This window comes from Gekko japonicus, unplaced genomic scaffold (genome assembly GCF_001447785.1).
Source record: "Gekko japonicus isolate JY-2015 unplaced genomic scaffold, Gekko_japonicus_V1.1 scaffold875, whole genome shotgun sequence".
In the NCBI taxonomy this organism is placed as follows: Eukaryota; Metazoa; Chordata; class Lepidosauria; order Squamata; family Gekkonidae; genus Gekko; species Gekko japonicus.
The window spans coordinates 297105-317555 of NW_015169200.1; the positions used below are offsets into that span (position 1 = coordinate 297105).

Below are 20451 nucleotides of genomic sequence, written 5' to 3' on the forward strand. Positions count from 1 at the left end.
TCTTCTTCTTCTTCTTCTTCTTCTTCTTCTTCTTCTTCTTCTTCTTCTTCTTCTTCTTCTTCTTCTTCTTCTTCTTCTTCTTCTTCTTCTTCTTCTTCTTTCCTCAACCAGGGCCTTTTCATCCCTGGAGTCAGCCTGGTGGAACTCTCTGTCTAATGACATCTCTTCCCTGCAGGACCTAGTGCACTTCTGCAGGGCCTGCAAAATATTCCGCCAGGCCTATGGCTGCGGACATTTGCTGTGTCTGTCCTTGAGCCTGGCCTCTTCCATTTCTCCTCCCCTTATGGAGGTAGGATACAACAGATTCTTAACAGATTCTTAACCGCCATCTGAATAGACTTGGAATTGTTACTGTTCTACTGTTTTTAATTCTTTCTAATCGGATCTGCAAAACTATTTATTGAGATGTTGTTCACCGCTCTGAGCCCTGCATAGGGAAGGGCGGTCTATAAATCAAATAAACAAACAAACATGTCTTTGACATTTTTGTATGTAATTATTATTATTTGGCTTGGTGTAGTGGTTAAGAACAGCAGATTCTAATCTGGAGAACCCGGTTTGATTCCCCACTCCTCCACATGCAGCCAACTGGGAGACCTTGGGCAGTCACAGTTCTCTCAGAGCTCTCTCAGCCCCACCTGCCTCACAGGGAAGGAGATTGTAAGCCACTCTGAGACTCCGAGTGAAGGATGGGGTAAAAATCCAGCTCCTCCTCCTCCTCTTCTTCTTCTCCTCCTCCTTTTCCTCCTCCTCCTCCTTTTCCCTCCTTCTCTTCCTCTTCCTCCAAAATTTATATCTTGCCTTTCTGCCCTTGCAAGGGTGCCAAAGCGGCTAACAATTTAAAACATACTTGATAAAATGCGTTGTAAAACCACTAAAATGCCCCCCAAATGTATCTCACAAAAACAACTTCTAAAAGTTTTTAAAAGAGTTAAAATACATATAAAACAGTTAAAATGCATATGAAATATAAAACGTTGTTTAGGAAGGAGGGATAACTGAGGGAATGCCCAACGAAACAGAAAAGTCTCCACCCACTGGTGGAAGATGGCAACAGAAGGGGACAGGCGAGTCTCCCTGGGGAGAGAGTTCCAGAGCTTTGGGGCCACGACTGATAAGGGCCTCTCCCAGGTTGCCACCCATCTAATCCCAGAAGGCCCCCTCAGTGCAATCCCACAACACTTCCCCAGCAAGTTGCCCCCAGCCGTGTTAGGCTAATATATGCTGCTCCAGTATAATCAGGGCTATTTTGGGGCAGGAACGCACAGGAACGGAGTTCCGGCTGGCTCCCAAGTTGGCCACGCCCAGCAGGAACTCTTTGACATAATAGGCCACACTCAACAGCAGAAACCCATTAGGATTGGCTACATTAGGGGTGTGTGGCCTAACATGCAAAGGAGTTCCTGCTCCAAAAAAAAGGCCCTGGGTTTTGATAACAAACAAGGTAAACAGAATAAGAAGCAAAAGGTGGGTGTGGCTGGATGACCACACTTCTGGTAACATGTGGGGTGTGCCCTAATATGCTAATGAGCTGTGCTGTCAGGAGTGTGGCCTAATATGCTAATGAGTTTCTGCTGTTGGGTATGCCTTATTATGCTAATGAGTTCCTGCTGGGCTTTTTCTACAAAAAAAAGCCCTGAGTATAAGATACCAGAATGTCCTCACTGGACATGATCTTCCTTGGATGGCATCTTGGTGAAGGGCCGATGCGCTTGTGTGCAGAGGGGATCCCACATGACGTCATCTCACCAAAGCCCAGAGGAATGAACTGGAAGCTCTCCCTGCAGAGGCCGCTGAATCTTCTCGGGTGGTCTCTGTCCTCGCGAGGATCTCGGGGAGGGGCTGTTTATGTCCGGCTTGTTAACAGCCACTAATATAGTCACCTGTGGCGAGGAAGAATGGCCTCCAGGTAACGAAGAAGGGAAACGTTCCGTAAATCAAAAGGGTCGGATGTTTGTCTTCTCTTTGTTTCAGGCTATTAATGGTGCCACAAATGTCTCGTACACCTTGTAGGATCTGTTACTTTTGTCGGGTTGCTTGCAAGGCTCCATGTTTCTGCAAGTGCTACGTTTGGGATTGGGCAAGCAGGTAGGGCGTTGCAGTATAAATAAACTTGGAATCAATAGAACTACTGCAAATATGCAATCAGTGATTGTAATAACAATACTCTTCAAGTGTATACAAAATTACAAAATACACAATAACTTTTTTGTTTTTTACAGATGATAAATAGATGGACGAAATTCCCCGGAGTTGGTGTTCCGTTTCGTGACGACCAATTAGCCCGCATTCATACTATGGTCTGACAAGGCTGATTAGCCTGCATTCATACTATGGTCTGACATGTATCAGGAATGAACACTACAAACTTTTAGGAATTGTGAAGAATCCATTGGAAATGTCTGTGACTCTGTGAGGGCACTTCTTTTTTTATGATGTGTGAAGAAGTCGTCACGAAACGGAACACCAACTCTGGGGAATTTCGTCCATCTATTTATCATCTGTAAAAAACAAAAATGTTATTGTGTATTTTGTAATTTTGTATACGCTTGAAGAGTATTGTTATTACAATCACTGATTGCATATTTGCAGTAGTTCTATTGATTCCACATTTGGGATTGGGAGCAGAAGCCAGCCAACTAAGTTTCTAGTCCTCATGGCGGAAGAGAGAGACTTGAAAGCAAATGGGCAGTGCCCTGGACAGCAAAAGTAGTGTGAACTAAGTGAGCTTTGCTGAGTTTTTATATTATAGGGGGCATAATTCCTTGGCTCAGAATTTTTCTTTTGCTTGTTAAATAGCACAGAATATATGTGACCCTTTGACTTACTTTCACAAAGATAGTAGAGCAACGGACAGACACTGTGGTTAGGCCATGCGCTCTGGGCCATATCTGAAGTGTGACTTTCGGATAGCGTCTTTTTAAACACCGCCGAAACTGCTTGGTGACCTCTGGCCCCACCGTGGCTCTGACCCAGGGAGAAATCCTGAGTCATCTCACCCAATTCTTCTCACAAAGACAACAGGCCTCTCAGTGAATTCAGGAGGGCAGGTGGAGGGGGGGGGTGTATGTGAAACCCTACTGTGGATTTTTTATTGCTGAGCATTTGAAAACCCAGGTTTGAGTCACCCTGGAAGCCGGTGAGAGGGTGGAAACGTGACCGTGAACCACCCGTTTGCCCACTCGGGTCTGAAAGACTGACGCCTTCATTGTGGATCACGATTCAAACGGGGGGAAACGCGGCTGGTTACGAAAGTCTCGCGTGTGGTTTCATGCAAATTGGATCCAAGGCTGCAAGGCCACTAGTGCTCCAACACACCTACATCCATCGGCTGGTTGATCCTGCATGACTATACGGAGGGGCCCTGGCTCAGAGGCAGAGCATAGAATTGTAGAGTCAGAAGGGACCTCCAAGGTCATCTAGTCCAACCCCCTGCACAATGGGGGAAATTCACAAATACCTCCCCCCCCTGTGACCTCTGTTCCATGCCCAGAAGTTGACAAAAAAACCTTCCAGGATCCCCAGCCAAACTGATCTGGAGATCAATTGCTTCCTGACCCCAAAGTGGCAATCAGCATTTCCCTTCCCCTCCCCACAACAGACACCTTGTGAGGTAGATGGGCTGAGAGAGCTCTGACAGAAACTGCTCTTTCTCAAGGACAGCTCTTTTCAGAACTACGGCTTGCCCAAGGTCATCCAGCCAGGTGCAAGTGGAGGAGTGGGGAATCAAACCCGGTTCTCCCAGATTAGAGTCTGTGCACTGAACCACTGCACCAAACTGGCAAAATTATCCCCCAGAGCTATTTAGTGGACTGATTGGCAGCGTTTCTTAAATCAGATCACTCGATTGATGTCAAAGGGGGCAGCAAGCTTTCACATTATGTTCCGTGCCGTTGGTTGCCAGCTCTGGCTTGGGAAATACCTGGTGATTTTGGGAGTGGACCCTGGGGAGGGTGGGGCTTAGGGAGGGGAGGGACCTCCGCTGGGTACCCTGCCAGAGAGTCCACGAGACAGCCATCTTCTCCAGGGGGGTGGGTCTTGGTTGCCTGGGGATCAATTGTAATAGCGGGAGATCTCCAGGAGCCACCTGGAGGTTGGCAACCCTATAACACAGGTGGCCATCTCTACCTTAAGAGAGGCATCCCTCCTCCTCTCTCACACGATAGGGCGTGCCTCTCCTAGGGTGGTGCCGATTTAGGGGACAGTATTATCATCTAAGAACAAAAGGCAGTGCTTCCCTTCAGGTTTTGTCCCTATAACAAAAGATGTTCAGTAGAAAATTCAACTTTTCATGTTGTTGTCGATGGGAAAGAACTTTTGTGTATAGGAGCCTTGTGAGCCAATTTGAATGTATGGATACCCTTGTGGTGATTTAAACTGTGTGGAGATCATTTAAACTGTGTGAAGATCATTGAAAAGTGAAGTTTGATAAAGAATATATCTCGAAACGAACGCAGATACACTCGAGAAGTGTTCGTCCTGTTCCTGTGCTGTGCATCTTGTTGGCACCTGTTTGAAACAAAAATTAAATAACATCATGAAAAGTTGAATTTTCTACTGAACATCTTTTGTATATTTCAGTGAACTTTAGCAGCAATCTTTTTGTATTCTTTGTCCCTATAACAATCATGATGCATTACATTAGATTTCTTTAATGAGGTGACCGTCTCACTATGGATGCATTCGTGCCTAAGAAAGCCGATTGGCGCAGTTAATCCGTTAATCTTTAAGAGTCTGGAAGAGCCCTTAGTCCCTTTCAGGTATTCGATTTTGGCACTCCAACCATGCGTGACAGGAGCACTCGTCAAGTGTGATCCTCCCGGTATGTGTGGCCACTGTTTTCGTTGAACATGAGATGCCGTATATTTTCAGTTTGCATACAGTTCCAGTACCCATGAGCAGAACACCAAATTTTCGAGACAATATGCTCAGGCGTTCCAGAGCTGTATGTCCATAGCAGAGGCTTACCTGTACCTATCGAGAGGGTTCCCATTAATAGACAGCTGAAATGCCAAAACCAAACGCCTCGAAAGGGCTCTTGCTGCTTCAGCCACCTTGGGTTAGCCAATCTGTCCTGTTGTTCTTTATTGGCATAACACAGCAATGAAACAAATAAAAATAGAACGAAATTACACCAAGCTGCACCAACGAGGGATCGTTTTTAAACTTCTCGGAAATAATAAACTCAGTTGAGAATATAACAATTCTAAAAAATACAAGGGGGTTCGGACTTGTACGCCCTTACCCTAAGCCTCCAAACATAGTCTAAGAGTTCGGCAACAGACAAAGTAGTTGCCGAGAACTTATCAGACAATAAAATTTTAAGGTCGTTGTCAGTCGGATTCCTTGTGGTAGGTAAGTGGGGACTAATCAGATAGCTACGCATAGTAGAATAATGAGGACAACGTAGAAGGATATGAGCAACTGAATCAGGTTCACTATAGAGGCAATCGCAAGTTCTGTCCCTATAGGGTATGCCCCCTATATCTGCCTAAAACAACAGCTGAGGGGAAAAGATTGAATCTCGCTAGCATAAAAACCCGCCGATAAAGTGGGATTGTTAGATTAGAGATGTACAAAGCCCCCCGCTTTGGATCCCCGATTTCCGCCCCCGCGGAATCGGGGCCCGGGGGAAACCCCACCCCCGCATGCACGTCACTTCCCTGTGACAGCCATTTGAGGGGAAATCGGGGCTCCAAAGCAGGGGGAATTCCGCCCCCCGGGGGTATTTGGCAGCCCTCAGTGTGCAAGATCCATATTTGCTTACAAGGAGATTTTAATAATAGCAGCTTGAGCTCCCATCCAATGGGCCTCGAACACACACGCACACAGCGAAACTTGGCCAGACCTCGAGACGAGATACGTCATTCGTCTTATACCCTAATTCCTGGCTACAAGTCAAGAAATCATTAATGAAGCTGTCTCAGATATTGAGATGAGCCAGGTCATCTGGCACCTGGCGTCTAGTGGTGAGAGGAGACAAACCAGGCTTTGAAGATAAGAGCTGCTAAAAAGAATAAGAGAGAAGACTGTTCTCTTGTGAAGACCGACCGGGCAGCCCTGCCCTCACAGAACTCAAGGCACCTAAAGGTCGAGGCACCGGCCTGTGACCAAGAAGGAGTTGCAAAGGCTGTAGAGTCCGTATGTGGTTAATTATCCCGGACGATCTAAAATATCATCCGTGATCAAGGAATAGGAGTTGTTACAAACCGCAGGGTTACTTATTGATGTTGTGGAATTGTGCTTTTAGTATCTGAAATTGATGACTGACTTAATCAGTGAAAGTCTGCACACTCCAAGGCTTGCAGAACTTTGACCCCGGGGAGTTTGTCTGCCTGAGAATCTTCTCTGTAGCGGCTCTTTTTTAAAAAAAAAAATGGCTCATTTTGGATTATCCTTTAACGCATGGGTCCCCTACCTTCCTGAGCTTGTGGGCATTGTTGGAATTCTGACACAAGGTGCGGGGGAGGGGGGGCAATGACAAAACAGCTTCCAAAGAAGGTGGCGCCAACTACAGAAGGTTGGAGAGTGAGGTCTTGCATAACTATGAAACTCTTCCTGTGTTTCAGACAGAAGCTCTGTTTTAACAGGATGTTCTCCCATCTACCTAGCAGTTCGAAAGCAAGAAATTGCACGTAGATCAATAGGGACCACTTCGGTGGGAAGGGAACAGCGTTCCGTGCGCCTTGGTGTTTAGTCGTGCCGGCCACATGGCCACGGAAAACGTCTCCGGACAGCGCTGGCTCTTCGGCTTTGAAACGGAGATGAGCACCGCAACCCTAGAGTTGGACTCGACTGGCTTTCGAGCAAGGGAGACCTTTACCTTTACCTTCTCCCATCTACACAGGGTTGAGCTTGGTTTGTCTTGGGGGGTACTGCTGGACTCTAGCTTCATTCTCATATCTTTTTGTTAACTCTTGTATTTACGTGCTAATTGGTCTTACTGGCCACCTGATCCAATTTCAGCTCCGCATATGCATCTTGGCTCTGAGTGGCCCCCTCCTAACAACTGTCCCCTACCCTCTGAGAGCCAGTTTGGTGTAGTGGTTAGGAGCACAGACTCTAATCTGGGAGAACTGGGTTTGATTCTCCACCCCTCCACATGCAGCTGCTGGTGTGACCTTGGGTCAGTCACAAGTTCCTTCACAGCTGTTCTCTCAAGGGCATTTCTGGAAAGAGCTCTCTCAGCCCCACCTACCTCACGGGGTGTCTGCTGCAGGGAGGGGAAGGAAAGGAGATTGTAAGCCACTTTGAGACTCTTTTGGGTAATAAATCCAACCTCCTCCTCCTCCTCCTCCTCCTCCTCCCTCCCTGTAAATAACCCTTGAGGAGGTTTTATTGCATTTGTCTGAAGAAGTGTGCTTTGCACACGAAAACTTACAATTTGTATAAAACTTTGTTGGTTTTAAAAGTGCCACTGGACCAATGTTCCCTCTAAGCTGTGGAGTCTTGTGAGCAAAAATTCTGCTTTGTGAGTTACTGGGTTTAAAGTTGTGAGCCAGTGACTGGGCTACTGCATAAATCAGTTAGCTCTGGAGCCCTCCTTCCTGAGCCAAGGCAAAAGTGTGTGAGCTGGAGGCTAAAAAACTGTGAGCTGGCTCACACTAACTCAGCTTAAAGGGAACACTGCACTGGACTCAATGAACATACTGTTTAAAAACATTTCCATGCATGCACACGTCTTATCTCAGTCGTGCAGTGAAGATCCTTGCGCTGCTATTGCCAAAGAAATGCTTTAACATCTACCTACACAGCCAATCAGATCTCAAACGGCCCATCAGAAGCCCTGCTGGGCCAAAGCCCCCTCCCGCTTCCTCAAAACACTGGGCAGGCTCCAGAAAAGGTGCTGCGGGTGCCGTGGCGCCCATGGGGCACCACGTTGGGGACCCCTGCTTTCGGGTGTTCCCGTGCCACTTCAAACAGGGCTTCCTCAGCTGTCCGGGCCAGCATCAAGGTCATCTTCTGAGGCTTCAGAAGGGCCTGTTGAGGCTCCTTGCTGCTCTTCTTTGCCAGTATTGCTGGCCAGCCCTCTTCGGTGGAACCAGCCCTCCCTGCACAGCCCTCCCATGGCCATTTCGGCTCAGGAAAACAGAGCGGGAGGAAAGGCTAGAGCCCTGCCTCACAGTGCTGTGCTACTTGGCCTCTGAGTACTTGGGGGTGTTATAGGGTTGCCAGGTATTAGCCGTCTGCTGGCAGGGGGCTCCTGGCTTGATCCCAGGGTCTTCTGGTATCACACCATGATGACATCACGTGGAAGTCATGTCATCGCGCTGGGCACGTTGTACAGGGGACGCGCTAGCATCTGGTTAAAAACTGTAAAAAAATTCTAGAGCAGGGGTGTTGAACATGTGGCCCGGGGGCCAGATCAGGCCCCCGGAGGGCTTCCCTCAGGCCCGCAGTGGAACTGGCTGTCTCCTGCTTCCAGTTCTACTGCTGCTGCTGCTGCATCATAGCTTTGCTTCGCCAGACCCTCTCACTCGCTCAGCCATTTCATGTTTTAACCCGGGTCCTAGACTCAGAACTCCGGGCATGAGATTTCCGTGGTGAATGTCAATAAATCAAAAGTAGGTATACAATTTTAGAGACAGAAAGCCGAAGTAAAGGCAGAAGGACTTGGAAAATGGCCTTTTGAAGCGATGAATAAGAAGATGATCAGAGACTTCTCTCATAACAACAAACAAAATAACATATAAATAATGAATTGTTATAAGCAAGAACTCTACAAGTATATTGTGATATTAAAACTAATTGTACTAACATTTTTACTAACAGTGAAAAGATCTCCTCCTCTTGGGGTTTTAGTTTAGTGTGGTTTGCTTTCCTTTATCCTTAGTTGTAGTCCCTTCCCTAATATTTCTTTGTAGTTTTTGTAGTATTTGCAAAATAAAAAAATATCCCTCCAGGGATTAAAATAAAATAAAATAAATCAAAAGTAGGTTTGCAGCTTACAGAGACATGCTTGAACAGCATACTCAAGATTGCAGCATCACAGACATTTTGAGGCAATGATCCAGAGCAAGAGGTGTCAGTTATCAGATACTGTTAAATAAACAAAATAGTGCAGGAGTGCTAATGTTTTTTAAGCATGTTTTTATTTTAAGTAAAAAAACAACCCTTTGTGTTTGTGTCCTTTATAAAGTTTACATCTTCGCTACCTGGCATGGCCCGGCCCCAACAAGGTCTCATTTATGTCAGATCTGGCCCTCATAACAAATGAGTTCGACACCCCTGTGCTAGGGCGTCCCCCATGTGACGTGCCCGCCATGATAATGTCACCTCCAGGTGACATCATCACGCTGAGCACACCGGGCATGGTGGGGGTCTTTGTGTGCGGGGCTCCACGCCCCCCAGGGGGCGGGCCAGCAGCAGATTGGGAGCCCCAAAATCGGGGGGGGGGGACTCACCCTCATCGGGGTGTTGGCAACCCTAGGATTTTAATTCCCCAGTGTTATGTGCGGTTGTGAGTGTGTGTGTGTGTGTGTGTGTGTGTCACACCTGTCGTCCAGGTGGGTCTAAAAGGGAGGAGGCTGCAGTGCCCCTCCCTCCCTCCCTCCCTCACCCGCTTGCTGTCTGGCCCACTGGCTGTCTGGACAAGCAAGCTGTGTAATGAGAAGAGGTACCCAGCAGTGGGGAGGGGGCCACTAGGGGGCATCTTGCCTGTTGGTGAGGGTACCAGCCTCCAGGTGGCGCCTGGAGATCTCCTGCTGTTACCACAGATTTATTTATTTAATTTATTTATTTAGATTTAGATTTATATCCCGCCCTACCCCGAAGGCTCAGGGCGGCTGACAAGGGCACTATGTGCCAGGTTATAACAATAAAACACATGATAAAAACAATACATTACAATAAAATACAGTAACAGTAACAAATTTACAATACAGATTTAGCAAAGATGGGTAGATCTTAACCTCCATGGTAATGTCTTGAGATCTTGCCATCCAATCCCTGCCCGGATGCCTCGCTACCCCAGTGGGGTCCAGATAATCATGATGGTAATGCGACAGTGCATATGAGGTGGAGGTGGAATAGTGGTGGCGGCGGCTCCTACTCAAAGGCCTGGCGGAAGAGGTCCGTCTTGCAGGCCCTGCGGAACTGAGAAAGGTCCCGCAGGGCCCGGATCTCTTCCGGGAGCTCCTTCCACCAGGTAGGAGCCGCCACCGAAAATGCCCTGGTCCTGGTCCTGGTCACCGCAAATTTAACATCTCTAGGGCCTGGAATTTCCAGGAGATGACACCCCCCCCCGACCGTAGTGCCCTTGGGGGAACATATGAAGAAAGGCGGTCCCTCAGGTAGGCTGGACCCTGGCCATAAAGGGCTTTAAAGGTCAAGACCAGCACTTTGAAGCAAATCCGGTATGCTATCGGCAGCCAGTGCAGCGCTTTCAGCACAGGCTGAATGTGGTCCCTCCTTGAGAAACCCATCAACAGCCTGGCCGCAGCATTCTGCACTAGCTGCTGCTTCCGGATTTGCGACAAAGGCAGCCCAAGATCTCCAAGTGACAGAGTTCAATTCACCTGGAGAAAATGGCTGCTTTGGAAGGCAGAGCCTGTGGCCTCCTGAGGTCCCTTCCTTCTCCAAACCCTGTCCTCCCCAGGCTCCACCCCGGGAATCTCCAGGTATTTCCTTCCCCAGAGATGGTAATCCTACTGAGGGCCCTCCTCCCACGAGTCTACGGGCTGCCTGAATTCCAAAACCGTTCCCTTGACTGCAGAACTACCGACCTTCCACGTCTTAACCACTTGAGCCACCACATCTCCTTCCAGGAGGCATAGAGTTCGGCATAAATACCACGGGGTGGGGGGGGGGGGAGCAGGAAATTCAGCAAAGAGAGGCCAAGGCCTGGTTTGAATCTGACGCAAGTAGGCCGGACAGTTTCTACTGCTTGATATTTCATGCACTCCATGTCTCCTTTAAACCGGGATCTCGGCTACTCTCCCGCCGGATTCAGTACATCAGATGCACAGATGCACAGACTCTGATTCTGCGCCGTTCGCACTCGAGTGAAACGAAAGGGCCGTTGGATATGGGGAAGCCAGCAAGGCAACAGTTGGGGGGAAATGACCTTCCCTGTTCTCTCTCCTCCTTCACCACAGATAATGACATGGACCTGGGCACTCTCCAAAACAACGTCAACAACACCCTGGACAACGTTTACGAGGAGGGTCCGGATTCCGATCGTCTCAGGGCCCTTCCCAATGGCAGCCTCGTCTCCAACAGCGAGCAAGCCAGCCTTCTGACAGGGGCCGACACCGTCAAGCGTTCTCAGCCCCTGCTCATCCAAAGCAATAGGTACGTGGCCGTGGGGGCGGAGCAGGGCAGGGGGCGGCCAGCAGTGTTCCCTCTAAGCTGAATTAGTGTGAGCCAGCTCACAGTTTCTTAGCCTCCGGTTCACACATTTCTGTCTTAGCTCAGGAAGGATGCCTCCAGAGCAAACTAACGTATGCAGTAGCCAAGTGGCTCACTCACAACTTTAATGCCCAGTAGCTCACAAAGTAGAATTTTTGCTCACAAGTCTCCACGGCTTTGAACATTAGCGGCCAGTGGTCCCCTCCAGGGAGCAGGAGGCCTCTTTTGCTTCAGACGAAGACGTGGGAAATGGTTCTGGCATCAGGGTTTCATCCTTATCACGATTCAGCCCAGAACCTGGGTTCAGTGCCCGGGCAGAGCTCAGGGCACGGATGAAGGATGTATCTCTGCAAAGTACAGTGGGCACAGCTTAATGTGAGCCGGTGCTCGTGTGAAGTGAGCCGGTTCTCGTGCAGAAGTGAATTCTCTTAGCATTCATTTCCATTACTGAGAAAACATCCCCCCCCCCCCAATCACCACACAAAGAGAGACTCTCGCATAAATATCTTGGTGTACAGACCGTCAATGCTGGCAGTGGTTTAAAACATAAAACAAAATAAAATTGCAGTGCAAACCTGAGCAAGGTTACGCCCTTCTCTGCCCACTGAAATCAGCGGAATTAGAAGGTACCCGATAATGAAACTGAAGCTCAAAGACTTTGGCCACCCAATGAGAAGGGAGCAGTCCCTGGAGAAGCAGACCCTGATTCTGGGAAAGACTGAAGGTCAAAGAAGACGGGGACGGCAAAGGATGAGATGGTTAGACAGTGTCATAGATGCAACGAACATGAAATTGAGTGAACTTCAGAGGACAGCGGAAGACCGGAAGGCCTGGCGTGATCTGGTCCATGGGGTCGCGGAGAGTCGGACTCGACTGTGTGACTGAACAACAACAAATTCTGTTTAAGACAGTAAAAAACCCAGGAACACCTTTAAGACTAACAAACGTTATTGTAGCATAAGCTTTCGAGAAACACAGCTCTCTTCGTCAGAGGCCTCTGACGAAGAGAGCTGTGTTTCTCGAAAGCTTATGCTACAATAACGTTTGTTAGACTTAAAGGTGCTCCTGGGCTTTTTACTATTTTGCAGCAGCAGCAGCAGACTGACATGGCTGACTCCTCTGATTCTGTTCAAGGTTCCACTGTAGGTAAACCAATCATTGTCAGAAGGCCTCGTTCACGCTCTTCCTGAAAGCAGGGAGAGGAGGTGGGGATTCGGGGAGTCTAATCTGTCTTTCGGGTACAGTTTTATACACCCCAGGAAATGTGGCTCTCCCATGGTTCTCCCTTCGCCATTTTATCCTCATACTGACCCTAAGAGGTAGGCGGGGCCGAGACAGTGAGAGTGACTGTCCCAAGACCGTCGCTCAAACTTCCACAGCTTTCGTGATATCTGAAGAAGTGAGCAGTCACTCGGGAAAGCCCCTCCCCTGCCACAGATTGTGTCAGCCTTTCAGGTGCTCCTGGACTCTTGCTCTTTTCTGCTGCTACAGACAGACTAACACGGCTGCCCATCTTGATCTACCTCACAGGGTCGTTGTGAGGATGAAAGGGAGGAGAGGAGAATGATGTAAGCTGCTTTGGGTCCCCACTGGGGAGAAAAGGCAAGGTATAAATGACGTAAATAAATACTGGCCTGCTATTTGCAGCATTTCTCCTACGTAATCGGGGACTGGGTTTCTCGATTCCGCTCCTGTTGAAATTCCAGAGTTCTTCTTAGGGCTGGTGCACCTCCTCTCCGTCCACAAAGGAGACTGCTCCTCCTGGGTCGTATAGGAAGTGCCCCTTTAGGACAGGGAGGTTCTTGAATGGGCCTGCAGCTCTCGAACTGCTGAAGAGGGAGGGCCCCGTGGGGACATCCTCATCCAGTGGAGCCTTTGCAAAATGTTGCTTCAAGCAAGACCTGTCACCAATTTGGTGGCTCCTTCACAGGTGAAAACATCTGAGGAATTTGCAAGGGAGGGGAAAAAAGAGTTTCAATAAGAAGAGGGGGATAGTTCAGCAGAGGGGGATTCGTCCATCCATACTTCCCTAGGTGGGAAATGCCCGGTGTCGTTTCATCCTCACGCTGGCCTGATTAGTTGCAAGAACTGGAAAAAAAGGGGGTGGGGACTCAACCCAAGATAACACTGCGAACCAGAAGGGTTAAGCTGACCACATATATTATAAAAGTACAAAATTTATTACGGTGTACACATATTAAAATATATTCGGGTTAAACATTTTTTTCCACGTATCAGACTAATAAAAGCATATCAAATATAAATACACATGATGGGTCAACACTTTCCAATTGAAGACCAAACGTGAATTACCTTATATGTTTGCAATTGTGTTGCTGGTATTAATGACGGGCCATAGGTATAGCCATATTCATTCCAATTACCTATACCTATGGCCCATCATTAATTTGAGTTTCTTTTCCTCTCTTTCCCCCCCTCTATTTTTATAATTTCAGGATACAACATCTGGTCTTTATATAAGTGTACTAAAGATCTTGTATACATATGTTTGAATGTGTGTCTATACTATGTTGTATAGTGACCACTGAGGAAGGCCCTTTGAGGCCGAAACGCGTTTGGTCTTCAGTTGGAAAGTGTATACCCATCATGTGTATTTACATTTGATATGCTTTTATTAGTCTGATACTTGAAAAAAAATTTTAACCCGAATATATTTTAATATGTGTACGCCTTAATAAATTCTGCACTTTTATAATATATATGGTCAGCTTAACCCTTCTGGTTCGCACGGATTCGTTGCAAGATCACAGGGATCCGAGCTGCCCCAGTAAGAGCCAAAAAAAGATGCAGGGAGAGGCGATTGCCATTTTTGTTCATTTTTAAGAGAAAAGCAACGGGGGGAGGGACAGAAATCAGATTGGCATGGGGGGGAGGGTTTAACCCATTCCCTTCTCCGCAATTTTCCAGATGCAGACTGCCTCCCCAGAGCTGCTGTTTGTTCAGCTCCCTCTGTAGCTCCATTCCCGCACAGCCCTCCTTACCCCCACTTAGGGCTGCCAGGTCCCCCCGGCCACCGGCGAGGGATGGGCAGGTAGGGTTGCCAGGTCCACATTGGGAAACTCCTGGGGATTTGGGGGTGGAGCCTGGGGGGGCAGGGACCTCAGTGGGACACAATGGCACAGAGTCCGCCCTCCAAAGCATCCATTTTCTCGAGGGGAACCAGTCTCTGTGGTCTGGAGTTGAGCTGTGATTCCAGGGGATCCCCAGGTACCACTCGGAGCCTGGCACCGGTCACAGCTACACGCATATCCAGAGTGTTGTCTGTCAGCAGGGGTCATTTCTTGCTGGAGTACCGCGGAGTGGCGCTCCGGCAGTAAAGAGCCCAGGCCCCTCCCCTCGGCCTTTCCCAGCCGCTGGTGGAGAGACTCGGGGGGGGGGGTGATTTAAATCCTTGGCACCTGGGGAAGATTGGGCAGGGAAGCCAGACATGTCTCCTGCCCTGTCCTTCCCTTCTCCAGCTAGCCCGCCACGGCAGGTTGGTTGGGGAGGTGGGCAGACATGGGCCCTTTTCCCCTGAGCTTTTGCGGAGAGACTCAGGGAGGGGAGGGATTTAAACTCATTTGCATATGCCTTAACTAATTTTAAACATGCCTGCCCTTTGCCAGGGGGTGTGGTACATGCAAATGAGTTATGCAAATGAGCTCCTGCACCTCTTTTTCTAGGAAATGACCCCTGTCCGTCAGGCAGGATTCCAGACTAACCCCCTGCATGAAATATGCATTAGGAGGAAAAGGCAAAGAGTGCGGGGGTACTGATCAGCTCGCGGCGTTGTGGCAAAATGGAGCGGAGCAAGGCTGCCAAGTGCAGTGGTGGCCAAGAAACCTCTGCAAGTGAGCACAGAGCCAATTGCAGCAGGGAGTATCGATCTGACACGGCCACCCACATCTTCAGCCACAGGCAGGGGAGCGAGTATGTTGTGACTCTGGGGTGGTAAAGAAGAGTGCAAGAAGCACTTTGGTGCGGAGTTCACCTTCTTGGGAATCTGTGGTCTGTTTTTTAAAAACAAGGTCTTGGACCAATGTTCCCTCTAAGCTGTGGAGTCTTGTGAGCAAAAATTTTACTTTATGAGCTCCTGGCACTAAAGTTGTGAGCGGGCAATTTGGCTGCTGCATAAATTAGTTTGCTCTGGAGCCCTCCTTCCTGAGCTAAGACAAAAAATGTCTGAGCCGGAGGCTAAAAAACTGTGAGCTAGCTCACACTGACTCAGCTTAGAGGGAACACTGTCTTGGACCCCAGCATTACGGCCAAGTTGTACTTTTCGGTGGGTGGGCTTGCTGGAATCTCAGAGAGTCATGTTGGTGAGATGCCTCACGGCCAGGGGGTGAGTCTTCAGTGCTCTTCGCTCAGCTCTCTGTTCACCACCCCAAGTAACAGAACCCAGAGTAGAGTCTGCAAAACGAGAGAAAGGAAGCATCCTTCCGTAATTCATTCAGATTCCTCATGGGGGGTACAGCACGGTTGGTACAGAACGGTTGCCCGGCCGCAGAACGTTTGCTCTTTTTTGTGCAGAGGACGCAGAACCCTGAATCTCTAGCGCAGTGATGGCGAACCCTTTAGAGACCGCGTGCCCAAACTGCGACCCAAAACCCACTTATTGATTGCAAAGTGCCAACACGGCAATCTAACCTGAATACTGAGGCTTTACTTTAGAAAAAACGACTCCTACATTAACTTAAGAGGATCCAAACAAAGTAAGGAAAGCAATCCCAAATGCTTTCATTGACTTAAAATTATTTGGCAGAGAATTCGACACTTGAATGATGGTCTGGGCCTGGCTGGGGCGATGGCACGCGTGCCCACAGAGAGGGCTCTGAGTGCCACCTCTGGCACCCGTGCCGTAGGTTCGCCACCACTGCGCTAGCGGAAGCGTCCTGTCTCCTTACGTGCCAACCTAGAAAGCCCGCCGCACCCGCTCCCTCTCCCTCTCTGATGATCTTCCGGATGTCCTTCTTCTCCCCTAGAAAGCCAAAGGAGGAGGAGGAGGAGCCCCGGGCGTTGTCGCTGCCCTCCATTCCAAACCCCTTCCCAGAACTCTGCAGCCCCTCCAATTCGCCCATCCTGAGCAACTCCTCCCTGGGGTCAGGCTCGCAGCGAGAAGGCGGCTCTCACGTATGTACATTCATTTGCGTTTGGGTCGGGCAGAAATCGGGTCAGGGCGCCATTCGAACTTGGGTTCAGTGGGACTTTGCTCTGGAACTGAATTCCCCCCCCCGGCACCGGGGGTGAGTGGGTGGGGTGGGGGTTTCACGCTGGAGCCTGTGAAACACACAGGCGATCCAAGGGCCTTTCCAGAAGGGTAATGCCTTTCCTTGATGTTGCAGATCTTTGAGGGGCAGGGTAGGGCAGCCAGCTCTGGGGTGGGGAAATACCTGGAGATTTGAGGGGGTGGAGCCTGGGGAGGGCGGGGTTTGGGGAGGGGAGGGGCCTCAGCGATGTACAGTGCCATAGAGTCCACCCTCTGAAGCAGCCATTTCCTCCTCTGGGGACCAAGTGTCATAGCGGGAGATCTCCAGGTGCCAACCCCGGATCAGGGGTAGGTAGGGGCTTGACATGTTGGACCCGCCCCAGTGAGAGTTATCCCTGCAAGATATCTGCCGGGTGCAATTGTGCCTTGCTCAAAGAAGTTTAGTGGGATAGGGCTGGATGAACAGAGCCACCTGTTACCTGTGCCAAATTCAGGGCTATTTTGGGGCAGGAACGCACAGGAATGGAGTTCCGGCTGGCTTCAGAGTTGACCACGCCCACTGCAGCCAAAACCTCTGCATGCGTGGCTACAGAGAGAAGGCCTGGGGAGCAAACCCCCCCCCGGGCGATTCTTGAGGCGGGTGGGCCAGGGGGCCCCCTGGAAGGATCGGGGAGGCCTTTAAATGCTGCCCCGTGCCTTCCCCGGTCGCGGGTCACCCGGACAAGCCAAGGGAAGGCATGGGTGTGTGGCCTAATATGCTAATGAGCTGTGCTGTCAGGGGTATGGCCTAATATGCTAATGAGTTTCTGCTGTTGGGTGTGGCCTGTTATGTTAATGAGTTCCTGTTGGGCTTTATCTACAAAAATGCCCTGTGGAAATAAGTTATGCGAATGAGTTATGCTAATGAGCTCCTGCACCTCTTTTTCTACGAAATGACCCCTGGCGGGTTTGGTAAATTAGATGTTTCACAACGTATCATGCATTCAAGGCAGCTTTGAATACACTACACTAAAGTACCCGGAGGCTCCTCCTCGCCTCTCCCTCCCCACAGCCCTGATCCCAGCAAGGGGCCAAAGAACCTTAGAATTACCACTGAAGGATCCAAGCTTGCCGGGCATGGGAGGGTGAGGCCGGTTGCCATGGGGACCATTGCCAAGGCTCCCAGGTTTTGTTTGGCCGGCCTGTGGGCCTCCCCTGAGAGCCTGCAATTACGGGGACAGGAAGCTTCCAGCGGCCGCCTGATGCCTCTCAGGGCACAGCGCGGGATGCCTCACCCACCCCCTCCACTCTCTGAGGGAGGAAAACAAGAGATGTTCGTCGGGCACGTGGCATAAACAAAAAGCATGACCCAGATTAGCCAGTTTAGAGACCAGGGAGCCCTTTGTGCTGCCTGTTTGTGTCCGGGGAAGTTACATTCTAAGCGCATGTTTCTCAGCCGTCCAGACGGCACATTTCTCTCATTGCACAGAACTTCCGTTCTTGAACTCCGACAGCCAAACTTGAGCCAGTTTGGTATAGTGGTTAAGTGCGCGGACTCTAATCTGGGAGAACCGGGTTTGATTCCCCACGCCTCCACTTGCAGCTGCTGGATGACCTTGGGCAAGCCGTAGTTCTGTCAGAGCTGTTGTCTCATGGAGAGAAAGTGGCAATAATAATTGCAATAATAAAATAATTGAAATGTTATAGCCCCCCCGCCCCCACCCCCCCGGTCTTCACCAGCGTCAGCTGGCGCCCAAAACCTATTGAAAGACAGGAGAGCATACATTTGGTGTTTTATATAAAACAATAGGTAAAGGTAAAGGTTCCCTTGCTCGAAAGCCAGTCGAATTCGACTCTAGGGTTGCGGTGGTCATCTCCATTTCCAAGCCGAAGAGCCAGCGCTGTCCGAAGACATTTCTGTGGTCATGTGGCCGGCATGACTAAACACCAAGGTGCAAAGACTTTACATTTTACTCAAACAGACATGATTCTTTTTCAAGGATCGACATGATATGGGCGACTGGTGACTTAGCTTTAAAAACGCAGAAAGTGGAAATTATGCCGAAAGTGAACTCAGACCATACTCCAATATTATGGATATCAAAAGAAGGAAGAAAAAACCTAGATGGCGACTGAACGAGGATTTGTTGGGTCAACAAAAGATTGTAGATATTATAAGTAGTGAAACCACACAGTTTTTTCAAACAAATATGACCCAAGATATGCAGATTCAAACAGTATGGGACGCATATAAAGCAGTAATGAGAGGACTATTAATATCTTTGAACAGCAGTGAACGAAAAAAGAGACTGGAACAGCAAACTATGGTGTTGGAAAAAATCCGAGTAAAAGAGAAAGAATTAAAGAAAAGGCCGGGGGAAAAGAAAATAATTAGAGAAATTCAAATTCTACAAGTACAACTGAATACACTAATGAACCAAGAAATTTATTGGAACCTGAAGAAGCTGCAACAGAAATCTTTTGAAGGGGCAAATAAGCCGGGAAAATCTTTGGCATGGCAATTGAAAAAAAGGTGGGAGAATAAAATTATAAGTAAAATAGTTGATGGGGGAAAAGAAATTGTGGACAATAATGGAATAAAGAGAGCATTTTTTAAATATTATGCAAACCTTTTTGGAAAGAAGTTAATAGATAAGGAGAAAATAAAGAAATATCTGGACAAAATGAATATGCAAAAAATATCAGAGAACTTTAAAGTAATGCTAAACAAGGCAATTCAGGAGGCAAAGTTAGGGAAAGCTCCAGGACCAGATGGGTTTACTGCAAAATTTTATAAGAAATTTAAAGAGGAGCTAGTCCCAATCTTTGAACTTTTGACAAATGAAATAAGAGACACGAAGAAAATACCAGAATCATGGAAAGAAGCTACAATTTCGCTTATCCCCAAAGAAACACAAGATCTAATAAATGTGAAAAATTATAGACCAATCTCTCTTCTGAACAATGATTACAAACTGTTTGCGAAAATTATTTCGGAAAGACTTAAGATATATTTACAGGATGTAATTGAAGAAGAACAAGCAGGTTTTTTGCCCAATAGACAGATAAAAGACAATATGAGAGTGGTGATTGACGCAATTGAATATTATGACAAACACCCGGAAAAAGAAGTTGGTTTCTTTTTTGTAGACGCAGAAAAATCATTTGACAATTTAAATTAATACTGAAATGACAGAATACTTTAAAGTACAGAAGGAGACGAGGCAGGGTTGTCCCTTGTCCCCGTTACTATTTATATGGATACTCGAAGTACTGTTGAGACAAATCAGGGAAGATAGAGAAATCAAAGGTTTAACCAATAAAGGTTTTTCTTATAAATATAGAGCATTTGCGGACGATGTAATGTTTATGGTTGAAGACCCTGTATGGAACTTGCCATTGCTAATGGAGAACATAAAAGAGTTTGGAGATCTAGCAGGTTTTTACGTTAACAAAGACAAATCCAAGGTGATGTGTAAAAATATGACTGGAAAGAAACAAGAGGAGCTACAGAGATCGACACAATGTGAAGTAGTGAAAAGGACTAAATATTTAGGTATTGATTTGACAATGAAAAACATAGACCTTTACAAGAATAACTATGACAAACTCTGGCCTAAAATACAACAGGATATCAAGAAATGGAATACCTTGAATTTGTCATTGATGGGAAGAATTTCAGTGGTTAAAATGAACATTTTACCTCGGTTGATGTTTTTATTTCAGACAATCCCAATAGTGAGGGATGTGAAGGTATTTAATTTGTGGCAAAGAGAAATCTCGAAGTTTGTTTGGGCCAGGAGGAAACCACGGATTAAAATGAAGATTCTGTGTGATGCAAAAGAAAGAGGTGGACTTCAGTTACCAAACTTTAGATTATACCATGATGCGGTATGTTTAACCTGGTTGCAACAATG

General features: G+C 48.0%; 1 protein-coding gene across 3 annotated transcripts in view; it reads left to right on the forward strand.

The window, feature by feature from the left end:
- The window catches only part of GRB7 (growth factor receptor bound protein 7), a 135877-nt gene that overhangs the window by 78967 nt on the left and 36459 nt on the right, over positions 1-20451 (forward strand). For all 3 annotated transcript variants that reach the window (XM_015416335.1, XM_015416336.1, XM_015416337.1), the window contains 2 exons: positions 11097-11292; positions 16332-16479. In XM_015416335.1, coding sequence (XP_015271821.1) covers positions 11097-11292; positions 16332-16479 — 344 coding nt within the window. The remainder of the gene's footprint in view (positions 1-11096; positions 11293-16331; positions 16480-20451) is intronic.